Source organism: Erigeron canadensis, chromosome 9 (genome assembly GCF_010389155.1).
Source record: "Erigeron canadensis isolate Cc75 chromosome 9, C_canadensis_v1, whole genome shotgun sequence".
Taxonomy (NCBI): domain Eukaryota; kingdom Viridiplantae; phylum Streptophyta; class Magnoliopsida; order Asterales; family Asteraceae; genus Erigeron; species Erigeron canadensis.
Genome location: NC_057769.1, coordinates 30,757,949 through 30,779,066, shown reverse-complemented (window position 1 = coordinate 30,779,066; position 21,118 = coordinate 30,757,949). Strand labels below are relative to the sequence as shown.

Sequence of the window (21,118 nt, the reverse complement as noted above, 5' to 3'; positions counted from 1 at the left end):
CAATTATAAACTTCAAAATTACACATAAGTTATTCAGAAAACAATCAAAAAACAATTTTCATGTAAAGAATAATCATCGGTTGGGCCTGATTTGAAAAGTTCTTAAAGGTTTTCGCACAAAAAAAGGTTCTCAAAATAACTTTTCACGGGTAAAGTTATTTTGAAAACCTTTTTTTTTGCGAGAACCTTTGAGAACTTTTCAAATCAAACCCAATCGATGATTGTTCTTTACATGAAAATTATTTTTTAATTGTTTTCTTAATAACTTATGTGTAACTTTGAAGTTTATAATTGTGTGCAGGCATGGATTATCATCCGTTATACAATTATGTGGAAATTTGGATTCTTGATCACATGTGCACGAATATTGCTATGATCACATGTATGCAAGTCGATCACATGTAATCATAGCAATATTCGTGCACATGTGATCAAGAATTCAAATCTCCACATAATTGTATAACGGATGATAATCCATGTCTCCACACAATTATAAACTTCAAAATTACACATAAGTTATTCAGAAACAATCAAAAAACAATTTTTATGTAAAGAATAATCATCGGTTGGGCTTGATTTGAAAAGTTCTCAAAGGTTCTCAAAAAAAAGAGGTTCTCAAAATAACTTTTCACTTTCACTATATATATATATATATATATATATTCATCTTTTCAACGGTCTTCCTTTTTTTCTTTTTGAACCGTGGATTTTATATCAAAATCAAAAAGGAGCTCAAGGCGAGCTTCCTAAACATTTACAAAGCTAAAAGAGGGTTTAACAACCAATCCTCTCATCAACGGTCTCCCTTCTCCCTTTTAAATTTTTTAGTAAAAAAAAAAAGTAAGTAATTGCTCAGTGCCGTCTTTCGCGGGTTTTGAGCCCCAATACCTCGACGGTGTATGGGGGAGGTTAAGATGTAGGCAGACCTTACCTCTACCTAATTAGAGAGACTGCTTCCAGTTTCTACCTAAATGGTAGAAAAGGCCCTCCAACCTTTGCATGGGATGAGGATCGAACCCATGACCTCTGTTTCCAAAGACAAGGGTGTTTACCACTGATCCAAGGTATTTTATTAATTTTGTTACTCGTAATATATTAAAAAAAAATACATAAAAAAGTCGGTATTACTTATGTATTTCATTTTGTATTGATAAATGGTTTAAAAACATAATACTTACAACTTGCTAGTGTAATCTTATCTCCATTTTTTTTCCTTCGGAAAAGTCGGTACTTAATTTTTTATTTATTAAATCACAAGTCAACCAATGACAATTTCCAATTTGTATGTATGATGAAATTTCATGATCATTGTTCTCAAATAAAAAATACTTATTTATCTATATATCAAAGTTGAAAACGAAAGAATTGTTTATATATTTACAACTTTTATATTTAGTTTAACTAAGTTTTTGGCTTGCGCTTGTGTGATAAAATTTTTTTAACGAAGACTCAAAATTAACTATAAGAGCAACTTTTAAAGAACAAACATATATTTTTTGTGAAATTTAAATAAAATATTAACAAATCACAAAGTAATAAACATTATTTCAAAGAAAAAACTGTACATACCAAGATGAGCGGAATGCTTCCCTATTCCTCATCACTTTTTTCATCTGAAGACAAAAAACCAAGAAAAAGATAAAACAAATTAGATGGGGGGTGGGGGGGGGGGGGGGGGGGGTGAAGCCGGACAGATACTTAATGGGTAGGATGGTGTTCTACCCGGTCGTCGGTCAGAATGTTTGAAAATCTTAAGTTGCATCCTAAACATTTTTGTAGTTTACGAGTATGCGAAGGTTGGATTGTCATTATAAAAAAGTATTATATATACTACTTTTATCTTTCTTTTCAAAAGTCTTTCCCCTCATTTTTAAAACTTTTAAATATCTTTTTTTAATTTTGTTAATATAAAAAAATACATAAAAAAGTTGGTTTGACTTATGTATTTCATTTTGTATTGTTTAATGGCATAAAAACATAGAACTTACAACTTGCTAGTGTAATCTCATTTCCATTGTTTTTCCTTCAAAAAGGTCGGTACTTCATTTATTATTTTATTAAATCACAAATCAACCAATTACAATCTCCTATTTGTATGTATGATGAAATTTCATTATCATTGTTCTTAAATAAAAATAACTCATCTATTTATATATCAAAGTTGAAAACGATTTTTTTTGGGGGAAAGGTTAGGTAAAGCATGCAGTACCTATCTTAGGTAAAGCAGGGGTAATTATGTAAAATTCAGGGGGTTATGTATGTTTATTAAATTCAAAGGTTTAATATGTAACTTTTTTAATGTGGCAATACCTAAGCTTAGGTAAAGTCTGCAGTACGGATCATTTTCCCTTTTTATATATATATATATATATATATATACTTGCTAATATATTTAGTTTAACTAGGTTTTGGCTCATGCTATACAAATAACTCAAGATTAACTCAAAATATAAAAGAAACACAAACTAAACATTTTTTAAAGAGAAAATTATAAATATCAAGGTGGACGAAGTGTTGGATAACTACCTATAGGGTGGTGGGGTGGTGTTTCACTCGGTCACCGATCAAAATGCTTTTTTTTGTACCTATAGGGTATGTTTAAATACACTCGAATAATTTTTTTTTCTTTTTTAGATAATCAATCTTTTGTAATATAACCTGTAATAACTTGAATTCGATGGTCAAAGATGACAACTAAAGAAAGAACAATAAAAAGAATACCACCAACTATCATCTTAATTATCTACACATAATAACATGTTTTGCTAAAAAATGGAATAGGCGAGATGGAATTGGGGTTGCGAGTTGAGTCGAGTCGAGTCTCTAAGCAGATTTGGTTAAAACAACATCGAAATTGGTCACTCTTATTAAAATCATAAAACTTACAACTTGCTATTGTAATCTCATTTCCCTATCTTTTCCTAAAAAAAAAAAAAAAGTCCACTTCATTTATAATTTTATTAAATCACAAATCAACCATTTAGAGTCTCCAATTTGTATGTATGATGAAATTTCATTATCATTATTCTCAAATAAGAAATACTTATTTATTTATATATCAAAGTTGAAAACGAAAGAATTGTTATATATATTTACAACTTGCTAATATGTTTAGTTTAATGACATGATTGGGAATGTCGACCTATCCATTTAACTGAAATCTATTAAGGCACTCCAATATTGACCGAGAAACCTTTTAATTAGTGGAGATTATATCCGTAACTCTTATTATTATTAATTAATTAATTGGTAAATAAGAAATGAAAATTAAATAAAGTCTTTAATTTGTCCATTCCACCTTCCGAGTTTCCATCCATCATTTTCGTTTCATTCGAATTATAATCAAAAACACTCATAAAAACAACCAAATGTTGCAATCAATTTCAATTCGAATAATATAAATCATGGCTGAAGTCCTTGTTAGTGCTGTAGTGACTGTGCTGGTTGAGAAGCTACTCGCGGGTGAGTTGATGGATTTTGCTCGATCTCAAGGAATCGATTCTCAGCTGAAAAAGTTGAAGACAACTTTGCCTATGATTCAAGCATTGCTGGCTGATGCAGCCCAGAAGCAGATAACTCAAAAACCAGTTGAACTGTGGCTCGTTGAGCTCCAGGATTTGGCTTACGACATTGAAGATGTACTTGATGATATGGCCTCTCAAGTTATGAATCGAATGACTTGTTGTACTAGTAGCTACACTCCTCATAAGATCATGTATGCTCGTAAGATGCGCTTAAAGCTAGATAGGATTACCACTAGATTGACGGATCTTTATAAGCAGAGAAAGGGTCTGGGTTTAAAGGTGCATAATGGTGAAACATCACCTAGAACAAATAAAGCAGCAGTAGAGGAAACTACTTCACTACTGCCCGATGGGTTTGAAATATTGGGTCGGGAAGGGGACAAAGAGGCATTGCTTCGGGAGTTGCTGGGGGATGAAGGAGGAGCATCCAGTAATCAAAATGTGAGCATTGTGTCAATAGTTGGTATGGGTGGTGTCGGAAAAACAACTCTTGCAAGACTTTTGTACAACGACCACAAGGTGAAGGATCACTTTCAACTCAGGGCCTGGATTTGTGTTTATGATGATTTCGATGTATTCAGTATTAGCAAGAAAATTTATCAAGCTGTTGCTGGGTACAACGAAGATTTTGCCACTCTAGATCTGCTTCATGTGGCTCTCAAAGAAAAACTATCAAAAGAATTGTTCCTACTCGTTCTGGATGACGTCTGGAACGAAGACCACAATAAGTGGGAAGACCTCAAAAAGCCACTTGTAGGGGCACCCGGAAGTAAAGTTATTGTCACAACCCGGAACACCATGGTTGCATCCGTGATGAACTCGGTTCAACCTCATGATCTGGGGGTTTTGTCCAATGATGTAGCCTTGTCTTTGTTTGCTCAATATGCACTAGAAGAAAAAAACTTTGACAAACATCCATCACTTTCTACGATTGCTCGAGGTATTGTTAAGAAGTGTGGTGGTTTGCCTTTGGCTTTGGTAACAATCGGAAGGGTCTTGAAGACCAAGGGAATTGATGTTGTTGAATGGGAGGCGTTGCTGAACAGTGAGGTATGGAGTTCAGAGGACGGAAGCGATATTCTTCCCGCACTCAAGCTGAGCTACTATCATCTCCCTTCACATCTAAAGCAACTGTTTGCGTATTGCTCCTTGTATCCAAAGGACCACGTGTTTGATAAGAACAAACTTGTCCTAAAGTGGATGGCACAAGGGTTTCTATCCCAAACAAGGGGTGGCAAATCAATGGAGAATTTGGGTCATGGGTATTTTGAAGAGCTACGGTTAAGGTGTTTTTTCCAGCCTTTAACGAATGACAAATCACAATACACTATGCATGGCTTGATGAATGACTTGGCCATAAGTGTTGCAGGAAAGTTTTTCTTTATGTTGGATGATAAGGTTGATACAAATGGTCGGAACAAAGATTTTGAGAGGTTTCGTCACTTTTCATTCACTGGTCCACTACGTCCTGAATATAGAAAGTTTAAGGAACTATATAGAGCTAGATGTCTAAGAACATTTTTACCTGTTGGTGTTCGTAGATTGGATCACGTCCTTGTCAAATTACTTACTCAATTACAGTTTCTAAGGGTGTTGAGCTTAACTGGTTATTCAATAACAAAAGTACCACAATCCATTGGTAATCTCAAGCATTTACGATACCTTAACTTTTCCAAAACTAGCATCAAAAACTTGCCAAAACAAATCGGTGAACTTTATAATCTTCAAAGTTTGTTGGTTCGTGATTGTGGTGAATTATCTAGCTTGCCAATAAGTTTAGTAAAGCTGAAAAACCTACGACATCTTGACATGGCTGGTACTCCATTGATAAAGAAGACCCCCTCAGTGATCGGTGGCTTGACTAGTCTCCAAGCGTTGTCAATCGTTTGTATTGAAAGATATGACGGGTTTAAAATATCAGATCTTAAGGGCCTCTCAGATTTGCAAGGTGCACTTTCCATCACTGGGTTACACAATGTGATACATCCAACCGAAGCAAGCGATGCAAACTTACAACAAAAAAAAGGTCTTGATGATTTGCATATGGAATGGAGTGATGTCTTATATGCTTTCCGGGATCCTACTATGGAATATGACGTACTTGAAAAGCTGAGGCCTTCCTCCAAGTTGAATACTCTGAGCATTTCTTTCTATGGGGGAATGAAATTTCCCAGTTGGCTTGGAAATAGAACATCATTTGATCAATTATCAGAACTTACGTTAAGAGGCTGTGAAAAATGCACAGATATAACGCTTGGCCATCTAAGTTCACTTCGAAAGTTGTGCTTGAGTAGCATGAGAGCGGTAAAGACTGTGGAGTTACTAGCACCTACAAAACCTTTTCATGGTAATGCATTTCCGTCACTTGAATCTTTGGAAGCTAATGATATGCCAAGTCTAGAGATATGGTCGACCAACGGTGGTGACGATGTCAAGACTCTATCGTTTCCTAGTCTTCGTGCAATTTCAATAACAGGTTGTCCTAAACTTGGTAAGGTATCATTTGGATTGATACCATCACTTAGGGATTTAACTCTAGAAGGATGTTCTGAAGCGGTGTTTAGATACTTGTTTAGATACTTGGTTGGTGTGTCTTCATCAATCCATAGATTGAAGTTGGGTACAATTAAAGGGCTGACTCAGCTAGACAGAGAAGTCTTAAAACATCTTGGGGCACTTAAAGATCTAACCATATGGCATTGTCAAGAATTGAGATACATGTGGGAATCAAAATTGGAAGCATGTCGGTTTCTTGGAAGTTTACAAAAGTTGGAAGTAGGTTGGTGTGAAAAGTTGGTGTCATTTGAGAAAGAAAAAGAGATGGTTAATATGGGGAGTAGCATAATTATGGGATCGCTTAGAGAAGTGACACTTGATAATTGTCATTCATTGGAGAGTTACTGTTGTTCAACTAGTGTTGAGAGGTTGGAGATAACGTATTGTGGTTCAATGATGTCATTAAGCTTCTCTAAATTTCAAGAGGAAGACCTCCCATCATCATCATCATCATCCCCATCCTCCAAGTTGAAGATTCTTAAAGTCAGTGGTTGCAGGAATATAAAGTCAATATGTCAAGAGCATTTGCAAAGTCTCGGATCTTTGGAAGAGATGAGAATATGGAAATGTCCAAGGATGGAGGATTCATTTCCATCACGTGGGATGTTGTGGCCTCGTAATTTAAGGAAACTGTCAATAGGAGAATTAAAGAAGCCAATGTCAGAGTGGGGGCTTCAAAATTACCCTCCCTCACTTGTTAAACTAGACTTACAAGGAAAGAATTCAGGAGTGGTTTCATTTGGAATAATGGAAGAAGAACAACATCACCATAATAATACGACTAGTTCAGGATGTTTTCTTCTCCCCCCATCTCTAACTCATCTATGGATCTTTAGTTTTGAGGAAGTGGAATCAGTTTCAGAGGTCTTACAACACCTCCCTCACCTTCAGGAACTTGATATTCTTGATTGCCCAAAACTTAGAGATGTGCAAGAGACAACTTCATCTTTGAGAGTGACAAAATGGTAGAAAAGGAAAGCATCAAGGGGGTTGTATTTTGGCAGAAGCAAGCATTGACACGTCATGGTATGTCAATCTTTTACATATGACATGTATCATAGGAATTTCAAGTTCAACTTTGTTAATTACTCCATCTGAATTCGAATAACTTCATGAAAAGAATGTGTTCATCTAAATTGCTAGTAGGTATAGGTAGATCTTCTAGAGTTGTTATAGTCAGTTGTATATATTTGTTAGTATTAGTATGTATTGATTTGAATTGGCCATGGTTAATTGGTTATTAAGGTGTGGGCATGTCCATACATACCCGGAAAGATGACTTGTATTTAGTTTTGTTGATCAAGAAAACATATGCGATATTTTTGTCTAAAGAAAATAAAGTATACAGTTATGAATCACTTACTTCTTCTCATTATACATGGTTGATCAGGTTATAGATTCGGTGCGCAAATAAGACAAAGCACGAGCCTTGTGTTTCTATCAAACACATCTATACTGTGTACTTCATTTTGTTGCATATCTGATGAGACATTTGGTGATTAAAGTATTTGGTTCAAATTTTAGCAAAATCTTCAAGAATAAGAGTATGTTAGCATAAGAAAGTTAACTTGAATGCAGACAAAGAGGACAGCTTTAGTTGACTTACAAGAGCAGATATATGGACTTATAAGTTACCGAGTATTGGACTTAAAAGCTCAAAGATTAAACTTTAGCAGTCACATAAACTAATGACATAAAATTTTCATTAGTTGCAGTCTATAGACATAAGATTAGATTTGTAATTGGCTAGCTGACCTTGATCACATCAAACCAAGATTGGACCAGCGGGCCAAGAAAACCAATAAAAGATGGTGGCAGCATCCCCGTCCACAATGGGAGATCAAGCCAATAAAAATGTCAGTGGAAGGAAAAAAATATTATGGCCAAAGACGAGGCCGGGTGGCATTATTTTACAAGACCTAAAACTGTCACAAAGATAAACAGGTTAGAGACTTAGGTCGCGTTTGGTTCACAGAATTTGATGGAATCTGATAGAATTGGAATTGAATTCCATTCCTTAGTGTGTTTGGTTGGTTAAAGATGGAGGAATCACATTCCGTTGGAATGTTAACATTCCCTCATTTGATGGAATCTCCATTCCTTGGGGATGGGGGAAGGAATCTCATTCCGTCCCTCACTTGAATCTTCAAAAAATCAAAAACATTCCGTCAAATTCCATTCCTTCAGATTCCAATTCCTTTGAAAGATTCCATTCCTTCCCAAAACATTTCGCGAACCAAACGCGCCCTTAGAGTTGTATAAGCTCGGCCCACAAAAGTGTCAACCCAATTATATTCCGGGTTGAACTTGGGTTAACCATTTGGGTAAACATGCCAATCCGAAAGTATTTTTAAATTTTAGTATATAATCATGTGATTTATAGTTTTATACTCATTTCACCTGAAACCAAATTGTTAGACATGAAACCACCACGTTTGACCCAGATGCTAAGCGGCGGTTCATGTCTGTATTAATAGGTTATGGTTTACTTTTTCAACCCAATTTGGTGATCAGGCGGATTTGAGGTTGAAAACTATCAAGCATTCATAGAAAATGGAAAATAATGAACCAAGATCAAGGGACTTTTTATTGTGACGTCCCAGAAAATCTTGTTTTGGGTTAACATGCCTGTAAGACCTCTGGTGTACTCTTCTCTAGATATGGGCTATTTCAACTTTTGAGGAGTTCATACAAGCCTTGGTGACTGATTTCATATATAGTTGGTTGGGATCAGAGAGACGACATTGATACGACACTAAAAAAGATGAAAAAGATGGTTACTGACTGACTTCTTATGTTTGCTACATACAAATGAATGATTTATGACCCTAAAACACGTCTAGTTAATTCAATGCATCGAGTATCCAACAATCATAACACAATCCTATAAATAATGTTAACCTGGTAAAGTGTATTTACCGGAAAAATTATTCCAATATTGAAGGTATTTTATATATGGATACAGCATGTTTTGGGTCAACTAGGCAACTAGACAGTAAACACACGTTTGGACCTTATCACGACTAGACACGCGTCTGGACCTTATCAATCAGTAAACAAACCTAACCATCCCATTTAACCACTGCAAATGATTATTATGCAGTTCGTAAGTTTGGATCCAGTGACATCTGACAAAAGTTTTACCCATTTGGCAATTGTTAATCAGGTCTTCAGCTGGAGGGAAAAGGCTTGTAACTTGATAGTTACTGTATTTAATGTAAGGTCACGTCACAAAGGGGAAAGATGGATGACAACGGGGTGAGCACGTTTTACATTCTGAGCAGGCAAGTGATGTACCAAAAAGTGTAACATTATACTAACAAACATGTATCAGGGTTTCCATCTAATGTAACACCCTAAGACAGGTGCAAGATCGAGTTGTGTCTATTCCAAAACAAGCTTACTAATGCAGATAAAACTTATTTTAGGAAGTAGAAAGAACACTTAGGTTATTTCTTACTATGTTTTCTTAAGCCCTCGACTAGTATAAAAAAAGGTCGTTCAAAGCTTGAATCCTCCTTTGGGATGCTTCCCTGTATTCACAACACGGGTCCAAATATGTCTTGTAAATTGTAATATGTATCACTTACATTTAGTTTATGAAACAACTTTTGTAAATATTGAACATTAGAATTCTCAAGATATTGTATCTTGTTCTTATTGAGTTCTTACTTGGGCCTGTAGCCATTCTTTTGTTATATGGAATCAATTTTTGAATCAAGTAACTGTCTCTCCGAACCACAATTACACGAATTTGTAAGGAAAATAGCTACTTTACACTTACTCACAATTACTAGCCAAACCATTCTTCTTCAATTTTTGAACTACAGAATTATATGAATAAAGACAACTAACAAGACGCTAGAAGCCGAAGAATACAACTACAAACAGTCAGGACCAAAAGTGATTAGGCTGCAACATTTAGAAAGGACAAAATTCTATGCATCAGCCAACGAATTGTAAATATTCACTGATATACAAGAGAACATCATATATAAAAACTACAAGTAATAAAAAAAACTAGCATGTCCATCTTGGTGCAGCTAAAGGTAACCTTCTAAACTTTGTAAGAGATTAGGTAAGACTACTTTATAGAAAGCAAGCTCTCTATGTGAACAAAAACACAAGTAAGTACGACAATCAAATCACACGAGAACAACCAAGGTAACACATTGCTTCTAAGTGTATGCGCACGAATTCTATATATAATACTCGTAACAATGTATAGTTTAGACGCAATAGTATATCTATAAAAACAACAAAGATGCAAGTCAGGTAATTACGCATCAAATCCTAAAAGAGTCAAGAAGATTGAGTAATTACATTGTCAAGTTGCACCTCTTGAAAACCCGAACCACCACCACCACCACCACCGGCATCAATCAACTTCAACAACTCATTCGCTTTAACTTTCCCTTTCGAGCTACCATTCTCAGCAACATCAGAAATCCCATTACACACAATGGACGCCATTTCTTTCACATACTCACCGACATCTTTCTTCCCACACTGCACCATATTCAACAACCCTGAAACCGCATTCTCCTTAGTCCTACCACTCGACCCGGTCGACAAATCCAACAAATCAACCAAAACCCCAATTCCAGACACTTTCCTAAACGCCTCCCCGGCCTCTTCACACCCCGCGATCTGCGCTATTACCGCAGTCGCGTCCTCCACCACACCTACCCTCCCATCTTTAACCACTAAGGAAAACAAAGCAGGAACTACACCTAATTCTATCAAAGTTGAACGATTCAACGGGTACAACGACACACCAAACAACGCTTTCAACGCGTCTTTTATCGTTTTCGGATGCTTATTATCATGGTTTTTTATAATATCAACAAGTGCGTACAATATATCACGTTTTGAACCGATAATTGATCTGTAACTATCAACAGTTAATAAACTAAATACCGTAGCTGCAGCTGATTGTGCGGTAAATGCGGACTCAGGGTTTCGAAGCGCGTGTGAAAGCGCGTCGAGTAATCCGCGCGTGGACATCAAAGGCTCGCGTGAGGAAATGGAAATGTTTAGTAAAGTTGCTGTTGCGTTTTCCTGAGCGATCGCGGAAGGCGAGTATAAGATTTCGGATAGGTACGGAATCGCACCGGCTTCCGCGATTAACGGACGGCTGTCGGGATCGTTTTTGGACATTAAACGGAGCTCGCAAAGTGACTCTGTACGTGTTTGCTCCGATACCGAACTTAATTTTCCGACTAACGTTTTCACCGTTCGCCGTTTTACTTCCATTTTTTGGAATTAATTGTTTATGATTTTGAGAAATTGTGAAATGAGAGAAATGAGGGGGTTTTTTATGACGTTGAAAAAGTAAATAAAGTTGGGGAGAAAGTGGGGGCGTGTATCCGTCAAAAAGATGGATAGATTAGATATATATTTTTTTCAAACCAATTTTTTCAATAGAAGTATACGTGTAAGATTATAATTGGACGGTTGAAATTGGCAGGAAGTAATTTGACTTTCAATTAGAAAGCGGTAGTTTGTAGGTCTCCGTGTGAAAGAGAGCGGGATAGATTTAATTTAATTTTTTTTTACTTTTATCTTAGAATAAAGGTTTATGGATAATGGTTATAGAGTGATAGACGAGAAAAATGACATTTTTACAATGTTTATATCTTTATCGTTGATTGCATGATAAAGAAATAGTTGAAGTACATGAAACATGTTTGATGAAATATCTTAAAACAATTGATGTTTTTGACATGAGGTATAATTTGTTTAAGCATGATTTATGGACATAACTTCTCAGTTTTAACCTTTATTTCAATTTTTTTTTACTTTTACTTTTAATAATACAGTTTGAGGGCTTGTTGAATGTTTAATTATCATGATCAGATTAATTACCTCACAATTATTCTTTTTTATAAGACTTTGGTATGTTCTGAGTATATTCAATCTTTCTATGAAAAAGAATATTTATGCCTTTTTTAAGAGATATTTTTTGTGAATATGTTTGTCTTTAGATTGGGTTATTGAACTTTGGAAAAAAGTGGAATATACTCGAGGGAAGTATGGTAAAAATTCATAAAAACCATCAAAACAAATGGATTTGACTTTTGTAACATTTGGTTTTGACTTTTGTAGTACAAGTTTGTGACTGAGTTGCTTATTAGGTGGTGGGCCCGTGGGGGGCCCAATTATTGACCTATAGGAGCAACTTCATCCGCTTTTAACAGGCGGCTATTAGTTGCACCCCTCTTACAAATGAGATATAGATACTAGACCTCCTACTGATTCATTGTTTTTTGTTAGACCCTATTATCCTCACCCTTCCCACTAACAATATTTTTAGACTATAAACCACTGGAAAAAAAAAAGCTGGACCAATGATAATTGTGGGGGTTGGGAATTTAAGAGGGTTCTTTTTGACTTGTTTGATAATGACTAAATTAGTGAACGAGGACAGACGACTTTCTAATGTGACTCCGTGCTCCTCTACAAAATTAGTAAAATGATAGTTGGAGAAAACCCAGAAAACGTAATACCAAAAGATTTCTACAAAATCACTTAAGAATAAGAGAGAAAACCCAGAAGAAAAAAAGCCAAAGATTTCTTCCAAGATGAAGAAAACGCAATGCCACGGCAACTATATAAGATATAAGAGAGAAAACTCAGAAGAAAAAGATGGATAAATCAAACCTTTTTTGGATCCCTTAAAATCAAGATTCTTTTAATCTTAATTTTGAGGTGTGAAATTAATTTTTTTTTTCTTTTGTTGATTCAAAGTTTCAAACACACAAAAGAAAGAATAGCATCATGAATTAAATTTTGTTGATAATTAATTTTATTTAATTAATTATGAATTGAAATTTTGAATTTTTTAGAGAGAGAAAGTAGAGGAATAGTGTGTGAGAGAGAGAGGGGGGGGGGTTTGTTTTTTTGCAAAGAAAAAGCAGAAGGAGGTCACTGCCCCAGATTTCAAAGAGGACCAATCTATATTTTGGGTTTTGGGGGGGTGCAGACATGATTTAACTTTTAATATTCCACCCTAGGTACATTATCAGAAAAGGAGTCCCAATCGCTTATTTGTTTCCTTACACTATGTTAGATAATAGTAGTTTTTACTTGCAATGGTTGTTGTCACGGTTTATGAGTTTATCTACATTTGTGAAAAAAAGTTCAGTTTTTGTTTGACAAACTTTGTGTACACTGGATTATACTAACAGGCCGGAGACATCTTCCATACTATTTACCTTGTGTTTATTGCTGTTATTTAACAGTTTTTTTGTGTTGCCACAACTAGCCGGATTCGTGATGTGTTATATAGCCGATATTGTTTTGTATTGCTACAACAAGACCAATTCAAAGCCAGGCCCAAATTAGTTCAGTTTGAGCCTAGACTGCTCCATGGTTTAGTTAATTAGCAACAGTATGGTAATACACAAGGAAAAATGTTGAGTACTAATATCCAGAGCATGAAATCCATTTGAGGCTTTGACATCTCAAATCTGTAGGTACCATTTACCACATCTTCTCATCATTTCTGCTTTTAACATCCATGCTCCTTACGTCGGGGATGAAGGGTCGTACTACAAAAGCTAGTATTTATTAAATTGTCCAAAAAAATTTCTTTTTTTGGCAAGGAAACAAAGTAAAAGAGGTCGAAAGTCAGGCATCTGTTTTTTCTAGTGCACAAAATTTCCTTGTTCAAGTGTTCTATGGTCAACCTAAAGCGACATGTTTTTTCTAGTGCTCAAAATCTATGTTGATCCTTTACCTAATTACTTCGTAACATATTTTTTTTACCTCTAGTCTACGTCAACACTTCAGTTATATTATGTGACCTCTTATCCACCCTGCAGTCTGTTTTGCAACCTTTACATCAATGCTTCTTACTAAAGCAATATTGGTTTTTTTTTTTCCTTTATGTACGTTTATGGGTCTTAACTTGAAAAGCTCGATTGTTTCGCCATGCTTTCTACTTTTTGGTGGTTGTAATTTATAAATGAGGATATATATATGTTCGATCAATGCATTACAAAAATACTTGCGAGTTTCAACTTTTCTTGATCATTTTGTTTTTTATTTAGGTATACGTACGCATTGTAAGAAGGTTGCAACCTGCAAGGGGGAAGGTGAAGCAAGTATAAGGTGGAAGGTGTTGTGACTATTTTGATGCTATTTGGTGCAAACAGTTATAGTCCAATTGCACCATTCTTATGGGTGGTCATAGATTTACCCGGATAACGACAAACGGCCCAAAGGTAAGCAAGCCTGCTACAACTGACCGGAAATAATGGCTTTGCCTTTGGCTTCCTCACTACCAGGTACTAGCTAAACGATCTTAGTTAGTAGTAGGTTTGAAAAAGTTGGATAGTAAAATCAATCTTGATATGCAACAAAAGGCCAAAGTTAAACTGGCAATAGAGGGTGACGAAAATAGAAAAATCTTTCACTCTATAGTTAGCTTGACACGGTGAATAGGTTCCATCAAAGGGTGTAAAGGTAAATGGTAGATGGATAGATAACTCGGTGTAAAATAAGAATAAATTTTTGAAGCAATTCACTTCCAAATTTCACAGACCCAAGTGCTAGATTCGAATAATCCCCAGTAAATTATTTTTTGTCAATTCAACAATGCCTATTGGTTGCAAATTTTCTTTTATTACTTTGACGCTGAAAATTTTTCTATATCTCGCTCTTACTATTCAAGGAGCTTTTGATTGTAACGTCCCAGTAAATCTTGTTTTGGTTAATACACCTGTAAAATATCTCACATCTGGTGTATTCTTGTCTAGATATGGCCCATTTCAACTTGAAATATGTTTCACTTTTCATGAGTTCATAGAAGCCTTGGTGACTGATTTTCATAGTTGGTTGGGATCTCAAATAGACGACATTGATACGGCAATATAAAAGATGCACAAGATGGTCACTAATAAACATAAGAATGTTTATTAGATACAAATGGATGATATATATATATATATATATATATATGTGCCTTAACATGTCTAATCCTTGTCAAACACTTTCTTATGTATGATAACACATGTTTTGGATCAGCTAGACACACATTTAACCCGTATCAGTCGGTATAAAAAAGCTAACCATCCCATTTACCGACTTCAAATGATCATTGTTTGTAAGTTTGTATCAAAAGCTGTGTCTATACCCATTGAGTTAACAAGAGTATATCGAATGACATGTGCTAAAAGTTTGCATATGTGATGAGACATTGGGTCATTGAAGTATTTGGTTCAAATTTTAGCAAAACCTTCAAGAATAAGAAAGTTGAGTTGAATGCAGACACAGAGGACAGCTTTTGTTGAGTTACAAGCTAGGTCAAGCAAAAACAAAAAGAGCCTGACCTTGATCACATCAAACCAAGATTGGACCAGCTGGCTAAACTTTATAAAAGATCGAGGCCGGATGGCAATATTTTACAAAACCTAAAACCTTCACAAAGATAAACGGGTTAGAGTTGTATAAACTCGACCTACCAAATTTTCAGCCCAACTATTTACCGGATTGAGCTTGGGTTAACCAATAACCATTTGGGTAAACATGCCAATCTGAAAGTATTTGTAAATTGTATATAACTGAATGTAATTTATACTCAACTTGAAACCAAATTGTTTGACATGAAACCACCCCGTTGGACCCAAATGCTAAGCGGCGGTTTTAATTTTCTGACCCAATAGGTTATTGGCGGATTTTGGTTGAATACTATTGACCCCTGAACCCGAACATCACTGGTTTGCAACCCTTGTACCTCAGTTTATAGTGTATTAGTGTCTAAGTGTAGTGTACCAGATAAAGTCACTTAAGATTAGCAACATTTATGATTATATAAATATCTTCAAAACAATTATGATAACATGGCCTATCATGTGATTTACTGGTTTTGTCTTCCCAGGCAGAAATCACATAACAGCCTGATCGCTAAGTAGAAGGAATAAGTCAGCTATAATATTTAAGGTACCGAAAAGGCAAATGGCAATTGCTTAAGTTCTACCGATTCTCATAAATTCAAAATTAGAGATCTTCAGGTATATCTAAAATGAAGAACTCTCGAAACTATACTCATACTATGAGTGAAAGGAGTTGGTAGAAAGTTCGTTTTTGTATTGTGTGTAGGCAATAGTGATCCTACAATGTAAATCCTGATCAACCACTATGTGACAATAGCAATTTATGTTACAACTTTCAGCTACACGTTTAACTTATAAAAATCATTGTTCGTGGAGGTGTTTGATAATAAGAGCATGGGGTATGGGGTTCATGGAGGTGTTTGATAATAATAAGGATGTTATTAGAGTCCCTAATAAGCAAACAGCCACCGTAACTTTGAACACATCAAGTAATTTGCTGGTAGTGTTATCGCCTACCATTTATCTGTTGGACTCACGTAGTTATGACCTTCACCGATCATATATCAGTCCGATATGATAATTGACAAATAATTAAAATCCTTATGTTGGTAAATATACGATGGGCGTATTTACCATTAATGACATAATATAGGGTTTCCCATTAGATGATTAGAATTAAAGAGACTTATAATACACATCACACAAAACACCAAGGGGGCTAAGTATAAATGTTATATATATAAATATAACATAATTAAGTCATTAGTGACTAATCAATCACATAACTAATTTCGCCCCCCCCCCTCTCTAATTTGTATGTGTGTGTTTTCTCTTCTTCCCCATCTAACCTATAATCACCTTAATTTGGGAACCAATCTCAATGGCAAGAATGCTAAATCAATTTACAGGTTCCTCAGGATCTTCAGGTTAGTAATCTTAATCATGTTTACATTATATTTATAATATGAATCAATATTTTTCCAACATCTGGCATCAGAGCAAAGGTTCATAATTTTTCTAATTCGTATTAAATTTGAAACCGAAAAGTTTATTAAATTAAAAACATGATTTTAATTAAAGAGATTCAGGTTTTGGTTATAAGTTTGATCATAAAAAGCCTCGTTTTTTCTTAAAAAAATTGAAGAATCTTAATTGTGTTCTTCGTGTTCTTGATAAAACTCATCTAATTTCTTTGAGTTTGATCCTAATTACTCTAAAATTTGATAAGTAATTCGTGTTTTTCAACTCGAACTCGACCACTAAGCTTACAAGTTGAACTCAACCGCTTAACTAGTCTAGTCAAGCTCAACCTTAATCACCTAGCTCGAGCTCGACCTTACATAAGACTACTGGAGCTCGACCTCAGCTTTCTTCGAGCTCGACCTCACTCTTGCTCGAGCTCGACCTCTAGGTCGCTCCTCTTGAGCTCGACCTTATGGATACTAGTCAAGCTCGACCTTATGGACACAAGTCAAGCTCGACCTCCATGATTCAAGTCAAGCTCGACCTTATCGATCCAAGTCAAGCTCGACCTTACATTGCTTCACTCGAGCTCGACCTAAGCAACTTACTCGAGCTCGACCATAAGCTAAGCACTCGAGCTCGACCTCTAAGTTAATGCACTTGAGCTCGACCTTAGGCTCGACCTCGACCTCTAGGCTCGACCTCGACCTCTAAGCTCGACTTGCCTAAGCTCGACCTCGAGCTCGACCTGCCTAAACTCGACCTCGAGCTCGACCTAGCCTAAGCTCGACCTCGACCTAGCTTAACCTCGACCTCATCTTGCACTAGTTGAACTTCGACCTAAATTATGGTGCTAGTCAACCCTCAAGCTGGCTAAACTTCGATCATAAGTCTTGGCTAAACCACGAGCTAGTCAACTTCGACTCAAGCTAGTTAAGTTCGACCTCAAGCTAGTCGAACTTGACCGTATATTAATTTTTTAATTTAGACTTTATTCAATTCGACGTTAACTTAAGTCGTCCTTTTTGATTTAGTCTCTATTGAATTCGACATTAATTTTAGTCGATTTTGATTTAGTCTTTATTGAATTTGATCTTGAGTTAACTTAAGTCGTCTTTTGATTTAGTCTTTATCGAAATCTGAAATTTATACGGCCTTAAAATAACAACCTTGACCTTATATAGTCGAGTTTGTTAACCCCGTAATTTTTTTTTTGGGGTCTTCGCACTAAAACATGGTTTCATTATTTGTGCCCAAAGGTCAAATATGATTCTCGTGTTGCATTTTCTTTCCCTTTCGCATAATAAACACTTAACATATTAATTCTGCCCAAAGGTGATTTAATATGTTATGTGTGGCAAAAGAAACTCCTTTTCATGCATAATATACACGATGCTTAATTTTGTGCCCAAAGGTCAAAAGATAAGTGTTGTGTTGCACGAACCTAAAGCTCATGTTTTTGCTTAGATATTAGTTACTTCTGCCCAAAGGTGATGTAACATCTAAGTGGAGCCTAATTTTAGCTTATGGTTTTGGTGTTTACTATAAGCGTATTTATCACTTGCTTCATTACTATAATGGTCACAGTCTCATAACTTTAGGAACATTAAGCATACTTAATTTAGTTCCATTACTCTAAGAGACCTCATTTAGTCCGCTTTACACAGCTAACTACGTCACTATAATAACCTTCTTTAACTCGTATCGTAAATTCATATCCTCTTTATCTCCACTGTCAGTACCTAACTTTGGCATTGAGCCACTCACTGGCGCGAACTTCGCTTCTTGGAAGGATCAACTAATGCTGACTCTAGGCATGTTAGATTACGACCTTGCCATTCGTCAGGATGAACCTGCTGCCGTTACTGAGCAATCCACTAGGGAATAGAAGGCGGCTTATGATAGATGGGAAAAGGCGAATCGCTTATCACTTATGTTGGTCAAGAACACAATCAACCTCAGCATCCGAGGAGCAATTCCTGATTCTGACAAAGTGAAGGAATACCTCAAATATGTAGAGGATCATTTCAAGGGATCATCGAAGGCGCTGGCAAGTAACTTGATGCTGCAAATGCTTACTCTGAAATATGATGGTAGCAGTGGTGTTCGTGAACACATTATGAAGATGACTGACATGGCTAATAAGCTTAAGAGCCTTGAAATGGAAGTGTCAGATAACTTTCTTGTGCACTTCATAAGGACATCCTTACCTGCTCGTTTTGACACCTTCAAAATGAATTACAATGCTATGAAGGATAAGTGGTCAACGAGTGATCTAATTTCGATGTGTGTGCAAGAGGAGGAATGCCTCAAACTGGCACAGCCTGAGTCTGTTCATCTTACCACCACTGCTAATTCTAAGAAAAGGAAGGGTAGATCTGGTAATAAGAATGCAAATAAAGTCCCTAAGACCAATCCTGGTGCAGTTGCTTCTAGCTCTAATCCCTTGAGTGGCAAACTTTATTGTAAATTCTGTCGTGCAAATGGGCACACTCAGAAAAATTGCCCTAAATTCAAGGAATGGCTAGCTAAGAAAGGTAACGTACTTTATGTAATATTTGATTCTTTTATGACTGATGTACCTATTAATACATGGTGGGGTGACTCTGGTTCTATGGTTCATGTGACTAACTCAATGCATGGATTCCTTACAATCCATAAGCTACCAAAGGGTCAAAGAAAGCTTAGAGTTGGAAGTGGTGATCTCTTAGATGTCGAAGCCATGGGAACTTTAATTTTACATATGAGTACCGGAAAGACTATTAGACTAGTAGATACCTTATATGTACCGAGAATTACTCGGAATCTTGTATCTATTGGTAAACTTGATCTTGAAGGTTATGTAATGATTCATGGTAGCGACAAGATTGCTATTACTTTAAATAATGAATTGCTTGGTCGTGGTTTTTTTGATGGATTACTGTATAAATTAGAACTAGATCATAAATTTTGCCAGTCTTTGTTGTCTCTTAATGTTGATGATGTAACTAAAACAAAGACAAAATCACCTAAGAAATTGGAGAATTCCTCTATGTTGTGGCATAAACGTCTTGGCCACATCTCACAAGATCGCATGAAACGACTCGTGAAAGATGAAATCTTACCTTCTCTCGATTTCAGTGATTTTGAAACATGTATTAAGTGCCTTAAAGACAAAATGGCTAAAGGTAACAATAAAGGAGCCACTAGGAGTTCCAACTTGTTGGAAATAATTCACACTGACATTAGTGGCCGTTATTCCACATCAATCACTGGTCATACATCATTTATTACATTCATTGACGATTATTCGCGTTATATGCACCTGTATTTAATTAAGAAAAATCTGAGTCTTTGCAAACTTTTATTGATTATAAAACTATGGTTGAAAACCAACTTGATCGTAAGATAAAAGTTGTAAGATCAGATAGGGGAGGTGAATATTATGGCAGACATACTGACATTGGTCAAGCTCCTGGTCCTTTCCATAATTATTGCAAAGACCATGGCATTATTAACCAATACACCATGCCTGGTTCTCCTCAACAAAATGGTGTTGCTGAAAGGAGAAACCGAACCTTAATGGACATGGTGAGAAGTATGTTTGCCAACACCAACTTACCTAATTTCCTTTGGACTGAGGCCTTAAAAACAGTCGTTCATATACTCAATATGGTTCCATCCAAATCTGTCCCTAAAACTCCTCATGAGATTTGGACAGGTAAGAAACCAAGTCTAGCATATATGAAAGTATGGGGTTGTCCTGCCGAAGCTAAAATCTATAACCCAAACCTAAAGAAACTGGACCCTAAAACCATTACATGTTTCTTTGTTGGTTATCCAGATAACTCAAAAGGTTATCGGTTTTACTGTCCTACCCATACTACTTCCATCACTGACACGCAACATGCTACTTTTCTTGAGAACTCAGAGATCAGTGGGAGCACGACAAATCATAACTTGGATTTGCATGAAGTACAAGATGCGGGGGGAAACCACTCATCGGTTATTAGTCCTCCGATAATTCCTCTTGTACCCAACGCTGCTCAAACCACTGATCAACCTTCTCCTAATCACAACGCTGCTAATATCAATGATCCTCCTCATCCTAATCAGAATCCTCTCCCTAATCATAATGTTGATGTTGCGAATAATGAAGGACCTTCCGTTACAGAACCCGAAATTCAGCTTAGAAGATCATCCAGGCAACGAAGGGCCACAAATTTTGATGATTAAGTCACCTTCTTAGCTGAAGAT

The 21,118-nt window shown here is 36.0% G+C and overlaps 2 protein-coding genes across 2 annotated transcripts; one reads left to right on the top strand and one right to left on the bottom strand.

Annotated features, from left to right (window-relative positions):
* Positions 1–3,404: 3,404 nt before the first annotated feature.
* Positions 3,405–7,049, top strand: LOC122583557 (putative disease resistance RPP13-like protein 1). The gene has a single exon (XM_043755949.1). The coding sequence runs from the start codon at positions 3,405–3,407 to the stop codon at positions 7,047–7,049; it is 3,645 nt and encodes a 1,214-aa protein (XP_043611884.1).
* A 2,959-nt stretch (positions 7,050–10,008) lies between these two features.
* On the bottom strand, positions 10,009–11,431 carry LOC122582538 (U-box domain-containing protein 2). Its single transcript, XM_043754943.1, has one exon. It carries the CDS (start codon positions 11,334–11,336, stop codon positions 10,383–10,385), a length of 954 nt encoding a protein of 317 aa, XP_043610878.1. The 5' UTR covers positions 11,337–11,431; the 3' UTR covers positions 10,009–10,382.
* Positions 11,432–21,118: the final 9,687 nt, after the last annotated feature.

Coding starts and splice junctions, on each gene's coding strand:
- LOC122583557 (XM_043755949.1), top strand. CDS start 3,405: ATGGCTGAAGTCCTTGTTAGTGCTGTAGTGACTGTGCTGGTTGAGAAG.
- LOC122582538 (XM_043754943.1), bottom strand. CDS start 11,336: ATGGAAGTAAAACGGCGAACGGTGAAAACGTTAGTCGGAAAATTAAGT.